Raw genomic sequence first — 18,926 nt, forward strand, 5'->3', positions numbered from 1 at the left:
AAAAAAACAAAACAACCAGTAAAAAGCTAAGTTGGAGACATGGCTCAAATGGTAGAATACCAGCTGAGCAAGCAGTTCAAGTAAGTACAAGGTCATTTTAAATTCTAGTACTGGAAAAAAAAATAGATACATAGTGGACAATATAACTCCAGACATGATGTGGAAGATATATAAGAAATTTGGAATAGCCCCCAAAAGACTCTTGCCCAGATGAAAGGGTCAAAACAAGGCAAGCGTCCTCAGCTCAGGAGCAGGCTGCAGAGAGCTAAACCAATTTTCTATGAAGATTTCTTCAGAGACAGCTTACTGACGGGAATGTGGCTTATGTAGAGTGCTCATGAAAGCTGGGTCTGATCTGCAGCTTTTGTAGAAAAAACAAAACCCAACAAAGTAAACCTGCCCCCCACACACACCAAAAAAAAAAATGGTATTAACTACTAGCTTCTCCAAGACACTATAGATTAGCAAAAGCTATAAGCCACTGAGTAACTAGTTGGGAAGATGTGTTGATATGCTGAGGAGGAACTGTTACTGCTGGTCATCACAGAGATGGGACAGGGAGGACTGGAGTGACAGACACACTAAGCCTCTGAGAGGTGTAACCCATGTCACGAGTTAGAGCCAGGGCTTGACAAGAGGCCCCTGGGATTTTCCCGTCCCTTACAGAGGGGACAGTAGCCAGGCCCCTGCATCTGATCAGGAAATGCCCAGACCAAAAAAGGACACCCATTAAAAGTACCTTTTTTAAAAATAAAGAATATATAACTTTATTTTGGTTATTGAGATGTTCATAAGTACCTGGTTCACAGAAAAGTCATTTTTTACAAAATAACAAAGGCAGCATTTTATACAGCGACTCACATTGGGGCCACCAAGTGCAAAGAACAGTGCTGGGGATGGAGGGACCAGTGCTCGTGTCCAGAGAATTCAGGGAGAAGCCAGTGTTCCTGGTTCCTGCGCTCCCACCCACCCAACACAGCAGCACCGAGGGCCTGGCAGAACCAGCCTGGGAAGCCATCAGGACCAGGATAGGACAGTGACCCCAACAGGCTGAGGAAGGCCCTGCATTAAGGGCTGAGCAGGAGGGAGATGACTGAGGCAGAGCTGGCCCTGCATCCAGCCCCCTTAGGCAGTAGGGTCCAAGCCCACCTGCTTCTGGAACATTCACAGTACAGGTTAGTAAAGCCCTTTGGGAGCTGGCTGCCTCACTCAGGCCACTAACCTTAACTCAGCTCTGGCTGGGACTTTGGGACACAGTCAGAAATGGCCCTACCTTCAGAGTTCACAGGCAAGTGGGTGGGGCTGGGTATGGACCCGAATAGTTTTGAAACAAGGCAGAAAGTGCTCAGTGCCCTGAGGGAACAGAGGAAGGGCTGCTGAGGTTCAGAGGAGGAGACACGGCCCTTGGGAGCAAGGGGGAGAACCAGGTAGAGATGGCAGTGTCTGAGCTATCGCCTGCACACCAGGAGATGGCAGGGAAGGGCATGCCAGGATGGGGTAAGCTGAGCCAAGGCACAGAATAGGCAACATGATGGGGTGAGTAAAGGCAGGTGGTCACCCATAAGGATGTGGACAGCTGAAGACCCAGGCACCTCCATCTGGACAAACGAGCCAGGAGGGACAGCTGCTGTGTGCGCTCACAGGGGACCCTGTGGCAAACATGGAGCTAATGTCCCGAGCTTCTTGCATTCCCAAGCTAGCACCTGTCTACATACCTGAAGAAAGCCATCTTGTCACCTGCCAGTTTGTAGCACGTTCCCATGTCATCCCCGGGCAGCCTTTTAAGAGAGGCTCCTCTTCCGCTCACAAAGCTACGTCCAAGTCTATATCGTTCAGTGAGCCACATGCAGCCATGGCTTCCAGAGGCAGTTAAGAGGCTGTGCAACCCCGGGAGGGAACCAAAGAGGGTTGGGTCCAGAATCTGAAGTCTACCTGTGTTTCCCTGGTTTGGTGTGTATAAAGCAAGGTTTCCTGTAACTGAAGAATCCTGACCTCAATAAAAGCTTCAGGGTGCTTCCCCAACTCTTCATAATCTCTAAATGCTGGCGTGATTGGGAACCTCTAACTTCCGTTCCTTTTTCTCCTTGGAAAGTGCTTCCAAGTTCATTCGTGCTGAGGCTGGTCGATCTGAAGGGTCTAGAGATACGTTGGCCTGGGACCTGCTTTTCCAGGGGGGGCGGTGATTAAGAGGGGAGGGCCTACAAGTCTTCTCAGGCACTACTTCCAGTCTGAGGGCCTTTGTTGGGTCTCCACCCTTACAGGATGGTGCAGAAGATGCTACGGTTGCTGTGGTATCCACCTTCCACACGGGCTGTGATCCTGGTTGCCATGGCCGCCACCTTCTGCCCACCGTGGGCTGCAGAAGGGCCCCTGAGAGAGTTTTCAAGATGAGGCCGTGCTGGGGGGTTCACCAGGCGCCATGTATCAGACCTGCAGGTGCAAGGAGGAGGCTGTAAAATTGGAGATCAAGAGCACCTGAGTTCCCCGCAATCATCTTTGCCTCATACTCACTGGGTCCTAGGGTCCTAGGGTTCCAATCCCAGGTCGTGACAGCCCAGAGAGCTGGGGTGTGAGAAACTTAGAAACTACCTAAATGCCCAGTTGATGAATGGGTAAACTGCCCTCCTCTATACATAAAAACTACTCAACAATAGAAGGGAATTTAGAATTTCCCTTTAGTTGGTGTAGATGTGTGGATGTGTCTGTCTGTCTCTCACGCTCTCCAGTGCTAGGGACTACCTGGGAGCTGTTCCTGATCTTTTTTGCTCAAGGCTAGTGTTCTTATCACTTGAGACAGCTCCACTTCCAGCTTCTTGGTAGTTAATGGGAGATAAGAGTCTCATGGACTGTCCTGCCCAGGCTGGCTTTAAACTGATCCTCAGATCTCAGCCTCCTGCATAGCTAGGATTACAGGCACAGGCTACTAGCACCCAGCTCCATTTAGTTTTTAATATTTTAAAATTCCTATTTTGAGGACAATTTATAATGTAAATGGTACACCAGGAGAATACTACAAATAACTTAAGGAATAATAGACCATACCTATATGAGGGACTTTCTCTAAACCTATCTACATGAGTATGTAATACAGTGTGACAATCATTACTAGAAAATGAGATCCAGTATGTGGCTCAAGTGGTAGAACACTTGCATAGCAAGTATAAGGCTCTGTGGTCTAATTCTCATACCACTAGAAAAAGACAAAGAATGGGGAGCCAGCAAAGATATTTGCTTTTGAATGGAATGGCCCTGGAGCTCTCTTTTAGGAAGGTCAGGTTGGCAGGATTAGGGGCAACAAGGGCAGGGAGATCCATCAGGAAACAGACTCAATACCGCAGGTGTGACATGATAGTAATAGTCACTACAGCAGTAGAGCAAGGCACTGACCAATCAAAACAGTTCATCCATCAACAGTTAAAACAGCTCTGCTGGTACTGCAGGTAGAGGGTAAGGACCAGACCTGAGTAGGGGAGGTCAGTGGGGAGGAGGTGCCAAATACAACCTTTGACCACATCCCTGGGTTTCCCCAAGTGACCAGTCAAAAGGCTGAATATGTGAGGCCACTGTTCATGAAAGCATGTTTCATTTCAGCTCAGTTAAACTGAGTTGTTCCTACTGGTACTTATGCTTGGAATCCTGATAAATGGAGTTAATAGTTTAAATTGCTTCCTTCTGAGTCCAGTCTCCTCATTCTACAGATACTGAAACAAAACAACAGAACCTTGACTCAAACCTTTGTTATTTCAAGTACACGTCACTGCACATTTTGATTTACAGTTGTCCCCTGCTATATCGTGGTTCACTTATTACAGCTTCACAGTATCATGGATTTTTGAAAAAATACATAAATAGTGACTCCTCACCTATTTCGGGAGCTACATTGTAGAGACACCCCCCCCCCCATAAGTGACCTATGAGTGAGGGATGACTAAGGCTGCTACTTCTCAGATTTTCACCTATCGTAGCAGTCTTTGGAATATAACTCTCGTCATAGGTGAGGGATCACTGTATTATGACTATTACTTTTTTGAGATGTTAAAAAGATGATTCTCTGATTAAATTTGTGTGTGTGTGTGTGTGTGTGTGTGTGTGTTTATATGTGTGTGTGCACGCACTCATGCACCAGTCTTGGGACTTGAACTCAGGGCCTGGGCACTGTCCTTAAGCTTTTATGCTGAAGGTTAGCAAACTCTACCACTTCAGCCAGAGCTCGACTGAGCTTCTTGGTGATCTATTTGAACTCAGGCTGGCTTCAAACTGTGATCCTCAGATCTCAGCCTCCTAAGTAGCTAGAACAGGCATGAGCCACTGGTATCCAGTAATTAAACGTTTAAAAAAATAATTTTCTACAACTTTAGTTCTTTTAAAGAAAGTTTACTAAGTAAGACTCAAAGATGTTATATATCTTGCCCACAATCACATAGCTAATGACAGAGCTAAGATGTGAGAGTACCTATCCTTGATTCTTTTTTCTTGTTGTTGTTAGTTGTGGGGCTTTAACTCAGGGCCTGGGTACTGTCCCTGAACTCTTGTGCTCAAGGTTAGCACTCTACCATTTTGAGCCACAGCTTTACTTCCAGTTTTTGGAGATGAGAGTCTCGTGGACTTTCCTGCCTGGGCTGGCTTTGAACTGCAATTCTCAGATTTCAGCCTCTTGAGTAGCTACAAATACAGGCATGAGCCACGGGTGCCTGGATCATCCTTGATTCTTTTCCTCACAAGAAGTCAGGCACAAGTCCCCACCCAGACTTGGCCTGACACAATGGGAAAGCTGGTAGGACTGCAATCTGTCAGCCTCAGCTGGCTTCCCCAGTGACCTCACTGGTTTTCAAAATCTGGTTCAGGCAACCACAGAAACGTACTTTTTCTTGAAGACCAAGAACTTGTTGTTTTGCATGATGCATTCTCGGTTGTTTGTGATCTGCTGAAAGATGGTCTTGTTGTTCTTGCCCTGGAAGATAATGTTCTCTTGCACCAAGGCCTTGGCACGGCCCCGCACTGCGATGCCATAGGCCCGGAATGAATGGATTCGGTTCTTTATTACCTAGGAGAAGCAGGCAGAATTTGTTGTACCTCAGGAACCTACAGACGAGTCAGAGGCCAGACAAGTGAATTGAGGCTGGGAGGTCAGCACAGATCCAGAGAATCTCAATATAGGCTACCAAGAGCAGCCTGGCAGAGCCAGGAAGTGGTGGGCAAACTGTAGCAGTTCAACATGGGTTAGTTTTTCCAGGAAGAAGGAACAATATGGAAAAGCCAGATGCCAGAAGCCAAGGCCCCTGAAAGCCCAAAGAAGCCACAGCGTGCCCCCTTCTGCTCCTCTGGGGTTCACATGCAAAGTATGGGCCTCTTCTGTCCTTGCCCAAGTTGGTGGAATTTGATGCTCTAGAGCTAGAAAGAGCCCATAAGCTTCACAATTCCACAGGGGATGGGAAACAGTATTTGTTTGGCTCAGCACTGAAACCCTAGCACCCAGTACACTGGCTTTGCATAAAAGATGCTCTGAGCTCACATTCTGTGGGGGAGACATAGAGGTGAAGAACGCATGGAGGTACTCATCAGGCAGGGTGGACACAAGCACATCCAAATCCAGAAAAGCAGCAGCACCTCGGACAGCTCAGGGCAATCAGGAAATCTTCCTGAATGCAACTAGCCCTGTGGCAAGAGTCCTCTCCCCATTAAGCACCTACTGCATAACAGGTCCTGAACAAGCTCATTCCATTAAGAAAGAGCTGACACGGCCCTGACCTTGACCTGGATACACCATGAAGATACCTTAAGAGGCTCCCAATACCATGAAATCTAGGAGGTGACTGACATCCTCAATTCCTAGCATGCTGCTGCTGAACTCCTATTCATCCTTTAAGACCCTGTTTACATGTCCTCTGGTAGGTGAAGCCCAACCACATTTCCCAGGCTGGGTTCTGGCAGGAGGAATGGTGTTCCATGCAGCATTCAGAACTGATGGCGTTGATCTTCAGCAGAGGGCCTGGGCCAGGGCTGGGCCTCTGCTGCCACCCTAGGTCACACACATGCACACTTACCTTAGTGTCAGATCTGGGCAGCAACTGCAGCCCACTGCCGCGGTTGCCAATGATGTCATTTTCAACAACAACAGTGCTCTCGCCCTTGGTGATGATTCCATGGCCCCTGTTGTCATAGATGCCATTGCCCCGGAGCTCCACCTTGCACTGGGTCTCCACCTTGACTCCACTCTGGCGGTTGCAGGAGATGCTGTTGTTGGCCACTCGGGTGAGCTGGCCACTCTGGGCCACAGAGATGCCTCTGTCCCCATTAGCGTGGATCACATTGGAGATGACGTGCAGCACCTCACTGCTTTGGACATAGAGTCCCGAGGCTACAGGCAGAAGGGGTGATCACAAGGTCATCCCTGACAACAGGAGTCAGGAACAGCCTTCTTTGGATGGTATATCACAGGACAGAGACCAGGAGGAAGAGGCAGTGACCTGCAGATCAGCCTTGGATGTCATCTTCCAGGCTGATGACAGAAAGTAGGAAGCCAGGGGGCGTCGAGAACTTTCTGCTGCACTAGGAAGTCCTCACCAAAGGTGGTCAGGGGCACAGGCTGGGAGAAGATTCCTTGGCTTCAATGGCCTGTCGTAGGCCCTCAATCCCCACTGAAATGTCCCCTACCACCTATCTACTTTCGTGCCTCCTGTGATGAGCAGCTCATTACCTCCTGCAGGCTCAGCCTGTATTACCTCAAGACAGAGCTCTGCCTGTTAGGGGTCTGAGTTTTTTTCCCATATGGATCTGGAACCTGTCTCATTATTTTGGAAAGTTTTCTTCAGAAGGGAAATCCTATCATTTCCTATCATATGAAGCAATACATATCTAAAAAGTGTAAACAGTTACAAATGCTTTGCAACTATGTCTGCGTGGAATAAAGCAGTTATTACAAGGGTCCCTGACTCATGAGGGTAATTAGACCTGGGTGCGGAGGGAGATGAGGAGGGCCTGGAGAAGAATGGCTCTGCAGCTTTTATGTCAGCCTTCCATAGAAGCAGGACTGGGGAAGTACTGGGAGGGGACAGTGTGAAGGCAAGGACTATGGAAGTAGTCTATACCAGGAGTCTGCAAGTTCAAATCTCAGTGTGACACCGGTCTGCTGCTTCCCCAGTGTGGCTGAGTGTGTTTTTCCTGTCCTACCCTAACAGCCCAGCTATATGGAGGAAACCTAGAACTAGTAGGGGATGGACCTCATTCCCATAGAGGTAGGCTGGAACCGATGACTAGAATTTCCCTGCCTTCTGCCAATCCCAGAAGAAAGAGCTGCCCAGGGCCCAGAAAGTGATTTCTTTCTTCATTCGTAAATGACTCTGCACCCCATAAAACATATCACTGAGAATGGGGAGAGGCCACAATTCAAAGAAGGAAAGGATAGAGGCATTCACAGATGGTCAGGAAGTTCAAGTTACCTTGAGATGTGTGGATGGGAGGAATTTTAAGCATGAGTAAAATAGGTAAGAAAAAGCTTAGAGAGGAAGTCAAGGAGCATGGGTAGCAGATAAGAAGTAGCTGAGAGGCTGGAGCACCAAGCTGAGACCAGTCTGCAGTCTAAGACAGGGAGGACCCCTCAAGGTTTGTCAGCAGGAGCTGATACACTCACCTCCATTGTGATTAATGCTGTTGGACTCCACCAGCGCGATGGTGATGGGCCGGCACAGTGGGTCGTCCTCCTTCTCCAGCTCTGTCTCCCAGAGGATGGCATCCCCGTCCTCACTGAAGTTCTCCTGGGCCCCATGGCCTCCAGGAAACTCACTGATGCCGTCCTTCTGGCTGAACACAGCCACTCCATACAGGCCATTGTAGCTCACGTGATTGCTGGTGACGTGGGGTAGGCTGGATGACATCATCCAAACACCACAGCCCTTGTTAGCTGGGACAGTGAACAGAGCGGGTCACTGAAACCCAGCCATGGGTGAGGCAGCACCCAGGGTCACCCTGAGAGGGGATGCAAAAGGAACTGGGACAAGTGAAGTCATAGCTGTAGCTGTGGGAGGATGTCAACAAGCAGGCCAATCTCACAGGCTGTGAGAGCTGTCAAGCCACACGTTTGGATCAGAAGCACACAGGCTCATAGCGAAAGGGTCAAAGGTGTGCCAACACCACTCTGCAGGAGGATACCCTACCACTCTCCAGCTGGGACCTACAGCAGGTTATCCAGGATCTGTGCCTCAGTTTCTCCACCTTTCTATTGATATTAAATGTACCTTTGTACCTTCTGAAGGCAGTCATGAGGATTAAATGTGACAATGCATAGGAAGAACCTAGCAGAGGTAGGCCTGGATAAACCTTGTCTATAATTATTATTGGAAACTTAATCTGGAAAGATCATGGCTTTGTCCCAAATATATACATCCAGATGGGATGTATAAGGATGAGGAATAGATGCCCTTCTGTTGGATGAGGAAAGGAGGAGGAATTGGATGCCTAGGTGTTAGAATTTAACTGCAACACTTCTGCCTTTTGTTATTTTCCTTGCGGGGATAAAGCTCTGCTGTGCTGAGCCCTTGAGCTCAGTGTGGATCATGAGGTGAGGAGGGGGGTCTTCATGGTGAGAGGGTTTGCAACAATTCCACCTCTTCTCATGAAGTGTCTGAGGCCTAGAGAAGTTGGTGACCTTCTCAGGACCTACAAGCTAGCATGGAACCCAGGCTTCCTGCCTCCCAGGTAGGGCTGGACCACAGGACCTGTCCCCTGGTACCCCTTCCCCCCCTGGAACCAGCTTCTCACCATAGATGGTGTTCCCCTCTATCAGTCCTTTGCCTTCATCTCCCACAACCACACCGTCTGAGTAGCCAAAGCAGATGAGGTTGCTCCTGAGGACTGGGATGGCTCCCCGGCGGATGTCCACACCTCCCCACTGATTCTCCCGGATGACATTTTCTATGGAGAGGCAGAAAGAAGGTCAGCACACCAAAGCTACCTCCGGCACTGTCAGGATTTGGACAGCTTGGAGAAAGGACGTCGCAGAACAAGATGCCCATACTTCCTGCTTCTGGCATTTAGCATCCTGATGCAAGTCTGCTGGCTGATGTTTCAGACCCTCATCTGCTTTCTCTGGAGGAAAGGTTTGTGTCTGTCTTATGCATTCCCATGTCCCCAGCTCTCATTGTATCTTGTGGCCTTAAAATTGATGAGTAAGAAGAAACTGGCATTTAGAGCCCAAGGAAGAGTCCACAAGTTTCTCCACAGCTTGGGTAGCTACCCTGACTGACCTTCCTGCTCTTCTCTCTCCTGGGAAACCTCTCCTTTCCTGAGAGTGGGTGAAGAGTCACAGATGAGAAGGGTCGTCCTGGGCACTGCTATCTCCAACACTGTGGCAGAGCATACTCGGCCCCCTGGGCTTGGGTGCAATGACTCTGAGACCCTTGTGTTGGGTCCCCTCCTGCTCCGTGACGCTATCTCATGTTCTTTGCTCCAAACTCCCTATACTGTAGTCCCACCAGCTACCCCCAGTCAAGCATGCCCGTCTACTCACACTGTTGGCCCTGCTCTTTTCTTAGGATTCATCCCATCTTTTAGGTTCTGGCTTGCATGTCATCTTCTGAGAAAGGCTTGCCTTGGGCCAGGCCTATAATCTCAGCTAAATAAGCAGGGTCTATAAGTAAGTCTAAGGCTTGCCTTGGGTGCAAACATGAAACCATACCTGAAAAACCACTAAAGTAATATTGGGCAGGGAGTTCACAGGGTAGAGTGCCTGCCTAGCAAACACAAGGCCTTGAGTCCAGACTGACAACAAACAGAAAGGGATTAAGTAAAATGTCCCATAATAAAGATGTCTTGGGTACAACAAGTGAATATGATATAAGAAGCCAGGGAAGGCTTCTTTGAAGAGGTAACATTCAAGCTGATACCTCAAGGATGACCAGATTTCCAGAGCGAGTAGCAGCCCAGGGGAAGGATTCACACAAGTCATCAGGCCTCAGTGCTTCAGGGAGTGGTGTGAGCCACCCAGTGGGATGCCTCAGCACCTGGCCTGGTAAAGGCCGACACTCCTCTGTACTATGCTAGGCCCTCCTCCTGGGAAACGTGGCCGGTAAGGAGCCCATGCCCCTGAGAACCACTCCCTAGTCACAGAAGGAGGCATGTGCTGGGTAAGGAGTGGTAGAAGGTGGTGGAGCGACCCGAGGGGACCGTGGTGTGGCTGTCAGTTATCTTCTGCTAGCTGTGGCTCTAGGGAATTCCCAACATACCTGTGATGAGGCCTTTGCCATTCTCGTTCACTGCTATGCCGGCTGCACGGCCCTTAAAGATGTGGTTCCCACTAAAATGGAAGGACAAGACATAAAGGTGAGACCAGAGGACTATCGTCATGCCCCAGGACTAACACATGTTCCAGTGTGCTATAAGCCAGGCACTTAGAAATCCTTAGCAGTTAGAGGGGCAGCTTGACCAAAACTAAACTCTCAATTATGGGATGTAAGTATAATGATACGTAACTCTCTGTGGCTTCTCTTTACGGTCATCTACCTATATATACACCATTTTAAACAGATGTTACCATGGTGTATGGTCACAGGTAAGTCTTGGTAGCATGAAGAAATCCTAGGAGGCCATGCTAAGCTTGCTTAGGAGTGATTAGTTATAACTCCAGCAGCAAATCGGGTTTGCCTCGCCTCATTCATGCAGCTCAGGAGCCTCAGATGACTACTACTACTATTACTACTACTTTCCCTTCTTTCCTCCTCCTCCTCCTCCTCCTCCTGCTCCTCCTCTTCCTCCTCCTCCTCTTCCTCCTCCTTCTTTTTGGCCAGTCCCTAGAGCTTAAACTCAGGGCCTGGACACTGTCCTTGGGCTTCTTTTGCTCAAGGCTAGCACTCTACTAGTTGAACCATAGGTCCTACTTCTGGCTTTTCTGCTTATATGGTATTGAGGAATCGAACCCAGGGCTTCATGCATGCTAGGCAAGCGCTCTACCACTAAGCCACATTCCCAGCCACTCTCAGACTTTTTTGTGTCCTCCCCTGAGGCCGCTGCCTCTTGTCACCAAGCCTCATAGAAGGAAGGAGGCACAACCTGTCCTCTCAGGGTGACTATGTTTGCACAATCTGTTCTCTCACAGTGACTAGCCACATGTGAAAGACCATGTCACTGATCCGATGCTGATAGTCTTCACTCAAAGTTGGTTTTCCAGAACTTGCAAGGGACACCAGGACCACAAGTTATCTTTAACAGCGAAAAGTATTTGCCTTGTACTAACAGAACAGGGTAAAAAACTGTGAGGTATCCAAATGGCAGAATATTCTGAAACTTTCCAGAGTGGTAAATACAAGTGCCATGTAACCACTTGGAAAATACTCTATGGACTATTGCAGAGGAAAACCACCTGAGAACATTCTTACTGCAGGTTAATTGCCAGCTATGGTCCTAAAGACAGGCACAACTATGTGAGGCTTCAGCTCAAACCTTTATTAAAGATTCGCCATTATCTCAACAGAACCAACTCCACTGTCCTCAGCTTGGCTGACATAAGGCCATGTGTGGGGATGGAAGGGGTATGGCCATGCCTGTACTTGAACTCAGGATCTCTCAATCTTGCTCAACTTTTTTACTCACGGCTGGTGCTTCTTGATCTACCACTTGATCTATGCCTCCAACTCTGGCTTTTTGCCAGTTAATTCAAGATAAGAATCTCACAAATTTGTCTAGTTGGGCTAGTTTTGAATGGTGATCCTCAGGTTTCAGCTTCCTAAGTAGCTAGGATTGTAGGGGTAAGCAATCTGTGCCCAGCCTCAAGCCTTCTTTTCTACCTTCATTTCCACTATGCTGCATGGCAGAGACGCTGCCACATGGGTATAAAAAGTCATGTTAAAGTCATCATAGAATCGAAGACTTTCAGGGACAGTTTCAATAAAAAAATATTCTATTCCCCCTCCACCCCCACCCCTCAAGCCACAGTAGACTGCTCACTCCTGGATCTGCTGGGCTCTACTTTGTTTGCTCATGTCATTTCTTTTCCTAGGAATGCCCACCTCCAATTTCATGAGAGTTTGAGTCTTCCCATGTTTGCTTTTGGTTGTTGTTGGTCATTGGGCTTGAACTCAGTGCCTGGGCTCTGTCCCTGAGCTCTTTTGTTCAAGTCTAGCATTCTACTACTTTGAGCCACAGTACTACTTCTGGTTTTCAGGTGGTTAATTAGAGATAAGACTCTCATGGACTTTCCTGCCCAGGCTGGCTTTCAACCGCAATCCTCAGATCTCAGCCTCCTGAGTAGCTATGATTACAGGTATGAGCCACCAGTGCCCAGCTTGCTTCCCATATTTCAAAGTTCAAATCCACCTCAGACACAAGGCTTTCCTACCCATATCCTCCTAGTCAGAATGATCTTCTTCTCTTGACATCACCTGATGGTGTCTGTCACACCCTGTCCCATATCATAGCTGGTCTGGTAGATAGAGAACACTGTTCTTCTCACTACAGTTTAGATCACTATGAGTCATAGCCTGTTTTCAGAGGAAGCATGTGGATTTTAACATAGCATCCCAGGTGGTCACTCTCAACTGCCTGGGGTTGGCATGTGAGTGGAAATCCCGATTTTACTCCTGTCTTATGGTATTTCTGTGCGTGGATGTCTTCCAGGCTAAAATAAGCTCCTAGAGAGCAGAGACCACCCCTGTACCTTTGTCATCCCTGTTAAGAGTATGCAGTGGTTTGCTGAACAGAATGCCAACACAACAGGTAATGCAAAAAGAAGGCAGAAGCACCAGAGCAGTTGTGTTATTAGGGTGGAATTAGAGTGTAAGGTCTCTGCTGAAATCTGTACAGTTGTGCACAAACGTATTTTCAAATGGAACATACACAGAGAGTGGGGAAACAGATGAGAACAGGGAGAAGGGATCATGGCACAGCCAGATAATCTGGGCACCTACCTTACAACTGGATTTCCATGGTACAGGATGTAAATGCCAGCCTCTTTATTTGAAAAGATTTGGTTGTTTCTGATGATGCCTTTCCCATTGCCAAGGACAACAATGCCAGAACGAAGGCCATGGTGGATCTGGTTACACTGCAAGTAGAAGTGAGACACTATGGAAGACAGGTCAGGCATGCTGGTGAGAAGCAGAAGGCTCCATCACTGTCCACATGACTGGGCCAGGATGGACACTGTGGGAACCACACTGTCACATGGCTGTCCTCCTCTTCCTGAAAATGGGGGAATGACAATAGCCTTGCAGCTCCCTGCCATGGAAGAGGGCACTGGGTAGGTGAGGCTTTTTTTTTTAAGTTGGGAACTTTTCCTTTCTCTATATTTGCATGGCCAGTCAAGAGAGGACAGGCAAGGAAGAACAACCCTGAGTCAGACCACCTGCATTCAAATCCCACGTGTCACCAGCCACATGGAGCTGGGCAAGGTTTTTAACCTCTTTGTTCCCAATGCCTATACCTGTAAATGGGGGCAGTCACTGTCCTATTTCCCATGGGTGAAGGATAATTAGGTAAACATGTACAAAGGGCTTAGTAAAGTATCTGGCTTACTGGGGGAGGGTCTTATTTTATCCAAGACCTATAATTTCCCTGTTTCTAGAAATCTGACTCTGAGGAAATGGTGGTCTCTCATGCCCCCTGTCACACAGTTTACGATCTTAAGCAGGCTTACATTGGTGTAACAGCAAGCTAAATACACCCTTACAGGCCCATGAGACAAATAATCTTCAGGACAAAATACCCTGTGTGTCCTCCTTATAGGAAGAATGGGCTAAGTAGGTAGGGTTTCATTTTGATTTTAAGACCAAATGTCTTTTAGGGAAGACATCATGTCTTTATTGTTTTATTTTGGGGCAGTACTAGGGTTTGAACTCAGCATTTCACACTTGCTAAGCAGGCAGTCTACCACTTGATCCACACTTCCAGCCCTTTTTGCTACAAGTTAGGATTTCACATTTTTACTAGGGGCAAATTACAAGGGGAAAAATCTCAGACTCAATCTTTCTTCTGCCTCATAAGGAACTGGGATTACAAGCATGAGCCACTGCACTCAACCCTGTATGTTGATTCTTATGGTACTTAAAACCAACCACATATCAGGGCTGAAGGAGGGCCCTGTGAAATTTCCCTGTCTACCTCCTCTTTAATGATGGGAAGACCATAGGAAGTGACTTGCCCACAGTCATTATTAATGTATGGAAGAGAAAGTCATGAGGACACAAAAAAGGGCAAGATTCACTTATAAACTGGAAGTACATAAATTCAAGATGGCAGCCTTTTTTTCTTTTCTTCCTTTCTTTCTTCCTTTCTTCCTTCCTTTCTTTCTTTCTTTCTTTCTTTCTTTCTTTCTTTCATTCTTTCTTTCTTTCTTCCTTTCTTTCCTTTTTTTTTTTTTGCCAGTCTTGGGGCTTGAACTCAGGGCTAGAACTATCCCTGAGCTTCTCTGTGCTCAAGGCTAGTGCTCTACCACTTGAGCCACAGACCCACTTCTGGCCTTTTCTGTTTGTGGTACTGAGGAATCGAATCCAGGGCTTCATGCATGCTAGGCAAGAACTCTCTCCACTAAGCCACATTCCCAGCCCAAGATGGCAACCTTAATGGAGCCATCCTGAAGAAGGAAAGAAGATAGGAAAAAGTACCAGAATGAGTGGGTTGGACCGTTTCCGAATGTCAACACCAGCTTCTGCATTGTGGTAAATGTTGTTGCCTGCGATCAAGCCTCCTCCCTCCAAGCGAAGAAAAATGCCTGATGCTCGACAGCGATAAATGTCGTTCCTGAGCATGACAATCTAAGTGGACAAGGGAAAGCCATTTATTTTGCTGTCACGGTTTTGTTAGCAACCAATGGGGGAACACTTGAAACCTTACCATCTGGTAAAGTTCACCTCCAGTTCACCCACAGATGAGAAGGGAACCTCTGTGGCATCTACCTTCCCATTGTGTGCTCCAGAGCACAGGGTCTCTCCACATAGCCTGGCAGAGCACCCTATGGGCTCATTACCAACCAGTCTCCTGTTGAGGCTTTACCAAAACCCAGACTGAAGCTTGGCCCTGAGCCCAGGCCACATAACTGAAGGATGGATGGAAAGGATGTTTACAGAAATGGGTACTGGGGACTTCAAACTTCATGCACTGAGGTTGCATGAAGACTTCACAGGGGATCAAAGATGCAGCTATTTTTAGTGGATCCAGATCCAGATCTATCCCTTCCACTTAGGATAGATCTTTTCTAAAGCTCACCTGTCCCGGCAAACACCAAGCACACGAGAACTCTTCTCCCTCCCATCATTCTTCCACTTAAGAAATCAAGGCTGGGCTGGGAAGGTGGCTCAGTGGTAGAGTGCTTGCCTTGCCTGCATGAGGCCCTGGGTTCAATTCCTCAACACCACATAAACAGAGAAAGCTGGAGTGGTGCTGTGGCTTGAGTGGTACAGTGCTGGCCTTGAGCTGAAGAACTGAAGGACAGCACCCAGGCCCAGAGTTCAAGCCCCATGACTTACAAAAAAAAGAAAAAGAAAAAAGAAACCAAGGCCAATTCTTTAGCTGTGTTTGTTTGTTTTTTGTTTTTGAAGGGGGTGGGGAGGGAGGCTTGGGAATCAAGCTGTGGCTTGTGTATTCTAGGCAAGCACTTTACCACTGAGCTATAATCCTAGCCCTTCTTTCTTCTTCTTCTTCTCTTTTTTTTTTTTTCCTGTTTTTGAGACAGGATTTCACTATGTAACTCAGTCTGGGTTCAGCCTTGTCATCCTCCTGGCCTGTCATTCAAGTGCTAGGATTATAGGCATGCTCCACCAAGCCTGGCTGAAAATATTCTTTATTCTTTTTTCCTTTTGTGGTCCTGCGGCTTGAACTCAGGGTGCTGTCGTTGGGCTTCTTCTGCTCAAGAGCCACAGCACCACTTCTGGCTTTTTCTGAGTAGTTTATTGGAGATAAAAGAGTCTCACGGATTTTCCTTCTCAAGCTGGCTTCGAACATGATGCTCAGATCTCAGCCTCCTGTGTAGCTAGGATTACAGGCCTGAACCACTGAAGCCTGGCTTGAAAAGCCATATTCTAAATAATTATGCAAGGAGGAGAGTGTGGTCCCTGAGGGCTTAAAGCAGATTCTTCCATCAGGGTATCCCTCCTTCCCTGCCCATTATCCTTTTATTTGACCTTCTCTTTTCTGTTTATAGCACAATCTTAAGAGTAACATTACCTAAAAATCCCTTTTGGAAGTGGGCTGGGTAATATGGAAATAAAGTGTAACTGTTACTAACTATTCTAGAAGCCTGTAAGATCCACGTTTGACATCTGCACCGTGCCCTTTAGCTTCCTGAATACTTCTGCCAACACCATGGCACCAGGCCCTCAGCCCCAGTGAGAAAGGCCAGACAGGAATGCTCACGTCCTCTGCCAGGAGGAGAGGTACTGTTCACAGCAACAGAGAACCAAAGTGCTGTGCCAAGCTCTCTTCTGTAAGGCCTGTCTTTCCCTTCAGAGCCCTCCTTCCTGGTACCAATCATTAGTGGAATTGCAGTTTGTCTTGCCATACCCAGAATGCCTGCCCAGAGCCAAGGTGTTAATCACATCTCTGGGTTGCTCTTAACATAAGGTCCACCTTTCCAGGCCCCGGGCGAGGTGGCACCTGCTCACCTTTTGTTGCTTCATCTTTCAACCTGTCCCCACTAACACAGGTGAAGGCAACACTACAACCAAGCCCAGCACAGGACATTCCTGCTGCTGGAATGGCTCACTGCATATATTGTGGGTCCCCTTTCCATCACATAGGGCCCATTTTCCCTGGGCCTCTACTTATTTACTCAGCACAGATAGCTCTTCTTCTCAAAAGCCTTCTCAGCTATACCACTTGAACCTGAGGTGAAACAGTGATCATGTCTCCCTGAATCTTGTCTTATTTCTTCTACTAGGACATGCACAGCATGTCTGAGAAGCAGCATAGTGAATACAGACACAGTCCTGAGCTCTAGAACACTATTCCCCTCAAACTTTCTGTGTGACCCTGAGTAAGATACCTTCCCTCTTTGGGCCTGTTTCCTTTTCTATGAAATGGGAAGAATAATTTCTATCCTGTCCAAGTCAGATGATGAACATGAAGCAAAGTGTTAATAAGCTTTAAAAATTATTTTTAAAATGCCAGGCACCAGTAGCTCCCGTCTACAATCCTTGCTACTCAGGAGGCTGAGATTTGAGCATTGTGGTGCAAAACTAGCCTAGGCAGGAAAATCTGTAAGACTCTCATCTCCAATTAAGCACCAAAAAAGCCAGAAATGGTTCAAGTGGTAAAACACTAGCCTTGAGCAAAGAAGCTCAGGAACAGTACCCAGGCTCTGAATTCAAGCCCCCAGTATCAGTACACACACACACACACACACAGACACACACAAGCAAAATGCTACTCAGGAGGATCAAGAGCTGAAGACAAGCCTGGGCAAAGTTAGCAAGGCTCTTAAGCAAACAAAATATAAACAAAGGATCTGAGGGCTTAGTTCAAGTGGTAGAGCACTTACTAGGCACGTGTCAGGTCCTAGGTTCCAACCCCTACTATAACAACACACACACACACACACACACACACACACACACACACACACACACACACACACACACACACACACACACACACACACACACACACACACACCAAAACATCCTATGACACCCTCTCTATCTATAAATCTCAGGAGCCCTCTTAACAGCTAATCATCATGCTCCAGGTGACCCAGGGATGCCTGGGTCAATCTACTATGTCCACGATTAGAACAGTACCTTGCTGTTATGTATACACCGCACTGCATAAGTCAGGTTGCGGAAGATGTTTCCTTCCATCTTGGCCCGGCCATAGGAGCAGACAAAGACGCCTCCCTTCCCGTCCCGGAAGAGGCACTTGCGGATGAGGCAGCCCTGCACGGAGCTGGCCAGCGCCATGGCCTCCTTGTCCTTCTGTAGCTCCTGCTGCAGTGAGTTCAGCACCAGGCAGCTGGGTAGCTGAATGGAGGCTCCTGGCAGTGGTGGGCCTAAAAAGGAACCTCCCAGGACAGGACGTGGGCCCTGTACCTGGTAGGACAGTCTGTACGTGAGCTGTTCTTCATCCTCCTCCTCACCCTCACCGCTGGGACTCAGGCCTCCATCGCTGCTGTCTGGGGTCTGGGCCACCCTTTCTGCATCGCTGCCCACTTCAGCCTCCTGGGAACTAGCCTTGGAGCTTGGTTTTGGGGAGCTGGAGGCTGGGCTGGTGGGGCTTTGGCTGCCCTCGATGACAATATCACAGGTCCTTGGGCTCCAGGCCTGGTCGCGGCTCTCCAGGTCCAGGGACATTAAAAAGTCTGTGTCCTCTTTGGGGATCAAGCTGGGAGAGGATCTGACAAGCCCCAGCAGATACTTATAGGCCCAGTTCTTATCTGCTGATGGGTGACCCTCAACTGTCACTGAGTTGTTTTCACTGCCCACAAATTCACAATTTTCCAGGACACACAGGGGCACATTATGCAGGAAGACGTGGGTGTTTTTGAAGATGCAAAACTTCACCTGGCAGGTCCCGGGGCCATGGACCTGGATGTGTCCATTCTCAAAATTGCAGTTGTCAAACTGGACATGACCTGATGTGGTCTGGAAGAAGAGAAGACACCATGAGAGAGGTAATTTTTTTCTTTTATGACCTCCTTAGACTTGAACTCAGGGTTTGGGCATTCATTCACTGTCCCTGAGCTTTTTTTTTTTTTTTTGGTTCAAGGCTGGTGTTCTACCACACCTCTACTTCAGGCTTTTTTGGGTAGTTTATTGGAGATAAGAGTCTCATGGATTTTCCTTCCCTGACTGGCACTGAACCATGATCCTCAGATCTAAGCCTTCTAAGTAGAAAGGATTACAGGCATGAGCCACTGGCACTTGGCTGAGAGCTAACGTTTGTGTGCTGTCAGCACTCAAGCTGCTCTTAAAGGAGGGCAGGGCAGGAAAAGCTCACATGTTCCACTG

At 47.9% G+C, this 18,926-nt stretch overlaps 1 protein-coding gene across 3 annotated transcripts in view; it reads right to left on the reverse strand.

Moving 5' to 3' along the window:
* Positions 1-744: 744 nt before the first annotated feature.
* The window catches only part of Fbxo10 (F-box protein 10), a 46,645-nt gene continuing 28,463 nt past the window's right edge, over positions 745-18,926 (reverse strand). The window contains exons 3-11 of one of the 3 annotated variants that reach the window (XM_070010068.1): positions 17,721-18,560; positions 14,592-14,741; positions 12,897-13,033; positions 10,221-10,291; positions 8,758-8,910; positions 7,631-7,900; positions 6,045-6,358; positions 4,863-4,951; positions 745-2,430 (exon numbers count right to left, since the gene is read on the reverse strand). In XM_070010068.1, the coding sequence (XP_069866169.1) occupies positions 2,256-2,430; positions 4,863-4,951; positions 6,045-6,358; positions 7,631-7,900; positions 8,758-8,910; positions 10,221-10,291; positions 12,897-13,033; positions 14,592-14,741; positions 17,721-18,560 (2,199 nt within the window). In that variant the 3' untranslated portion in view covers positions 745-2,255. Of the gene's footprint in view, positions 2,431-4,862; positions 5,045-6,044; positions 6,359-7,630; positions 7,901-8,757; positions 8,911-10,220; positions 10,292-12,896; positions 13,034-14,591; positions 14,742-17,720; positions 18,561-18,926 lie in introns of all 3 variants that reach the window. The other 2 variants (XM_070010063.1, XM_070010071.1) reach the window with 2 other exon arrangements.

This window comes from Dipodomys merriami, unplaced genomic scaffold (assembly GCF_024711535.1).
Source record: "Dipodomys merriami isolate MVZ:Mamm:240054 unplaced genomic scaffold, mDipMer1.0.p SCAF_11, whole genome shotgun sequence".
In the NCBI taxonomy this organism is placed as follows: Eukaryota; Metazoa; Chordata; class Mammalia; order Rodentia; family Heteromyidae; genus Dipodomys; species Dipodomys merriami.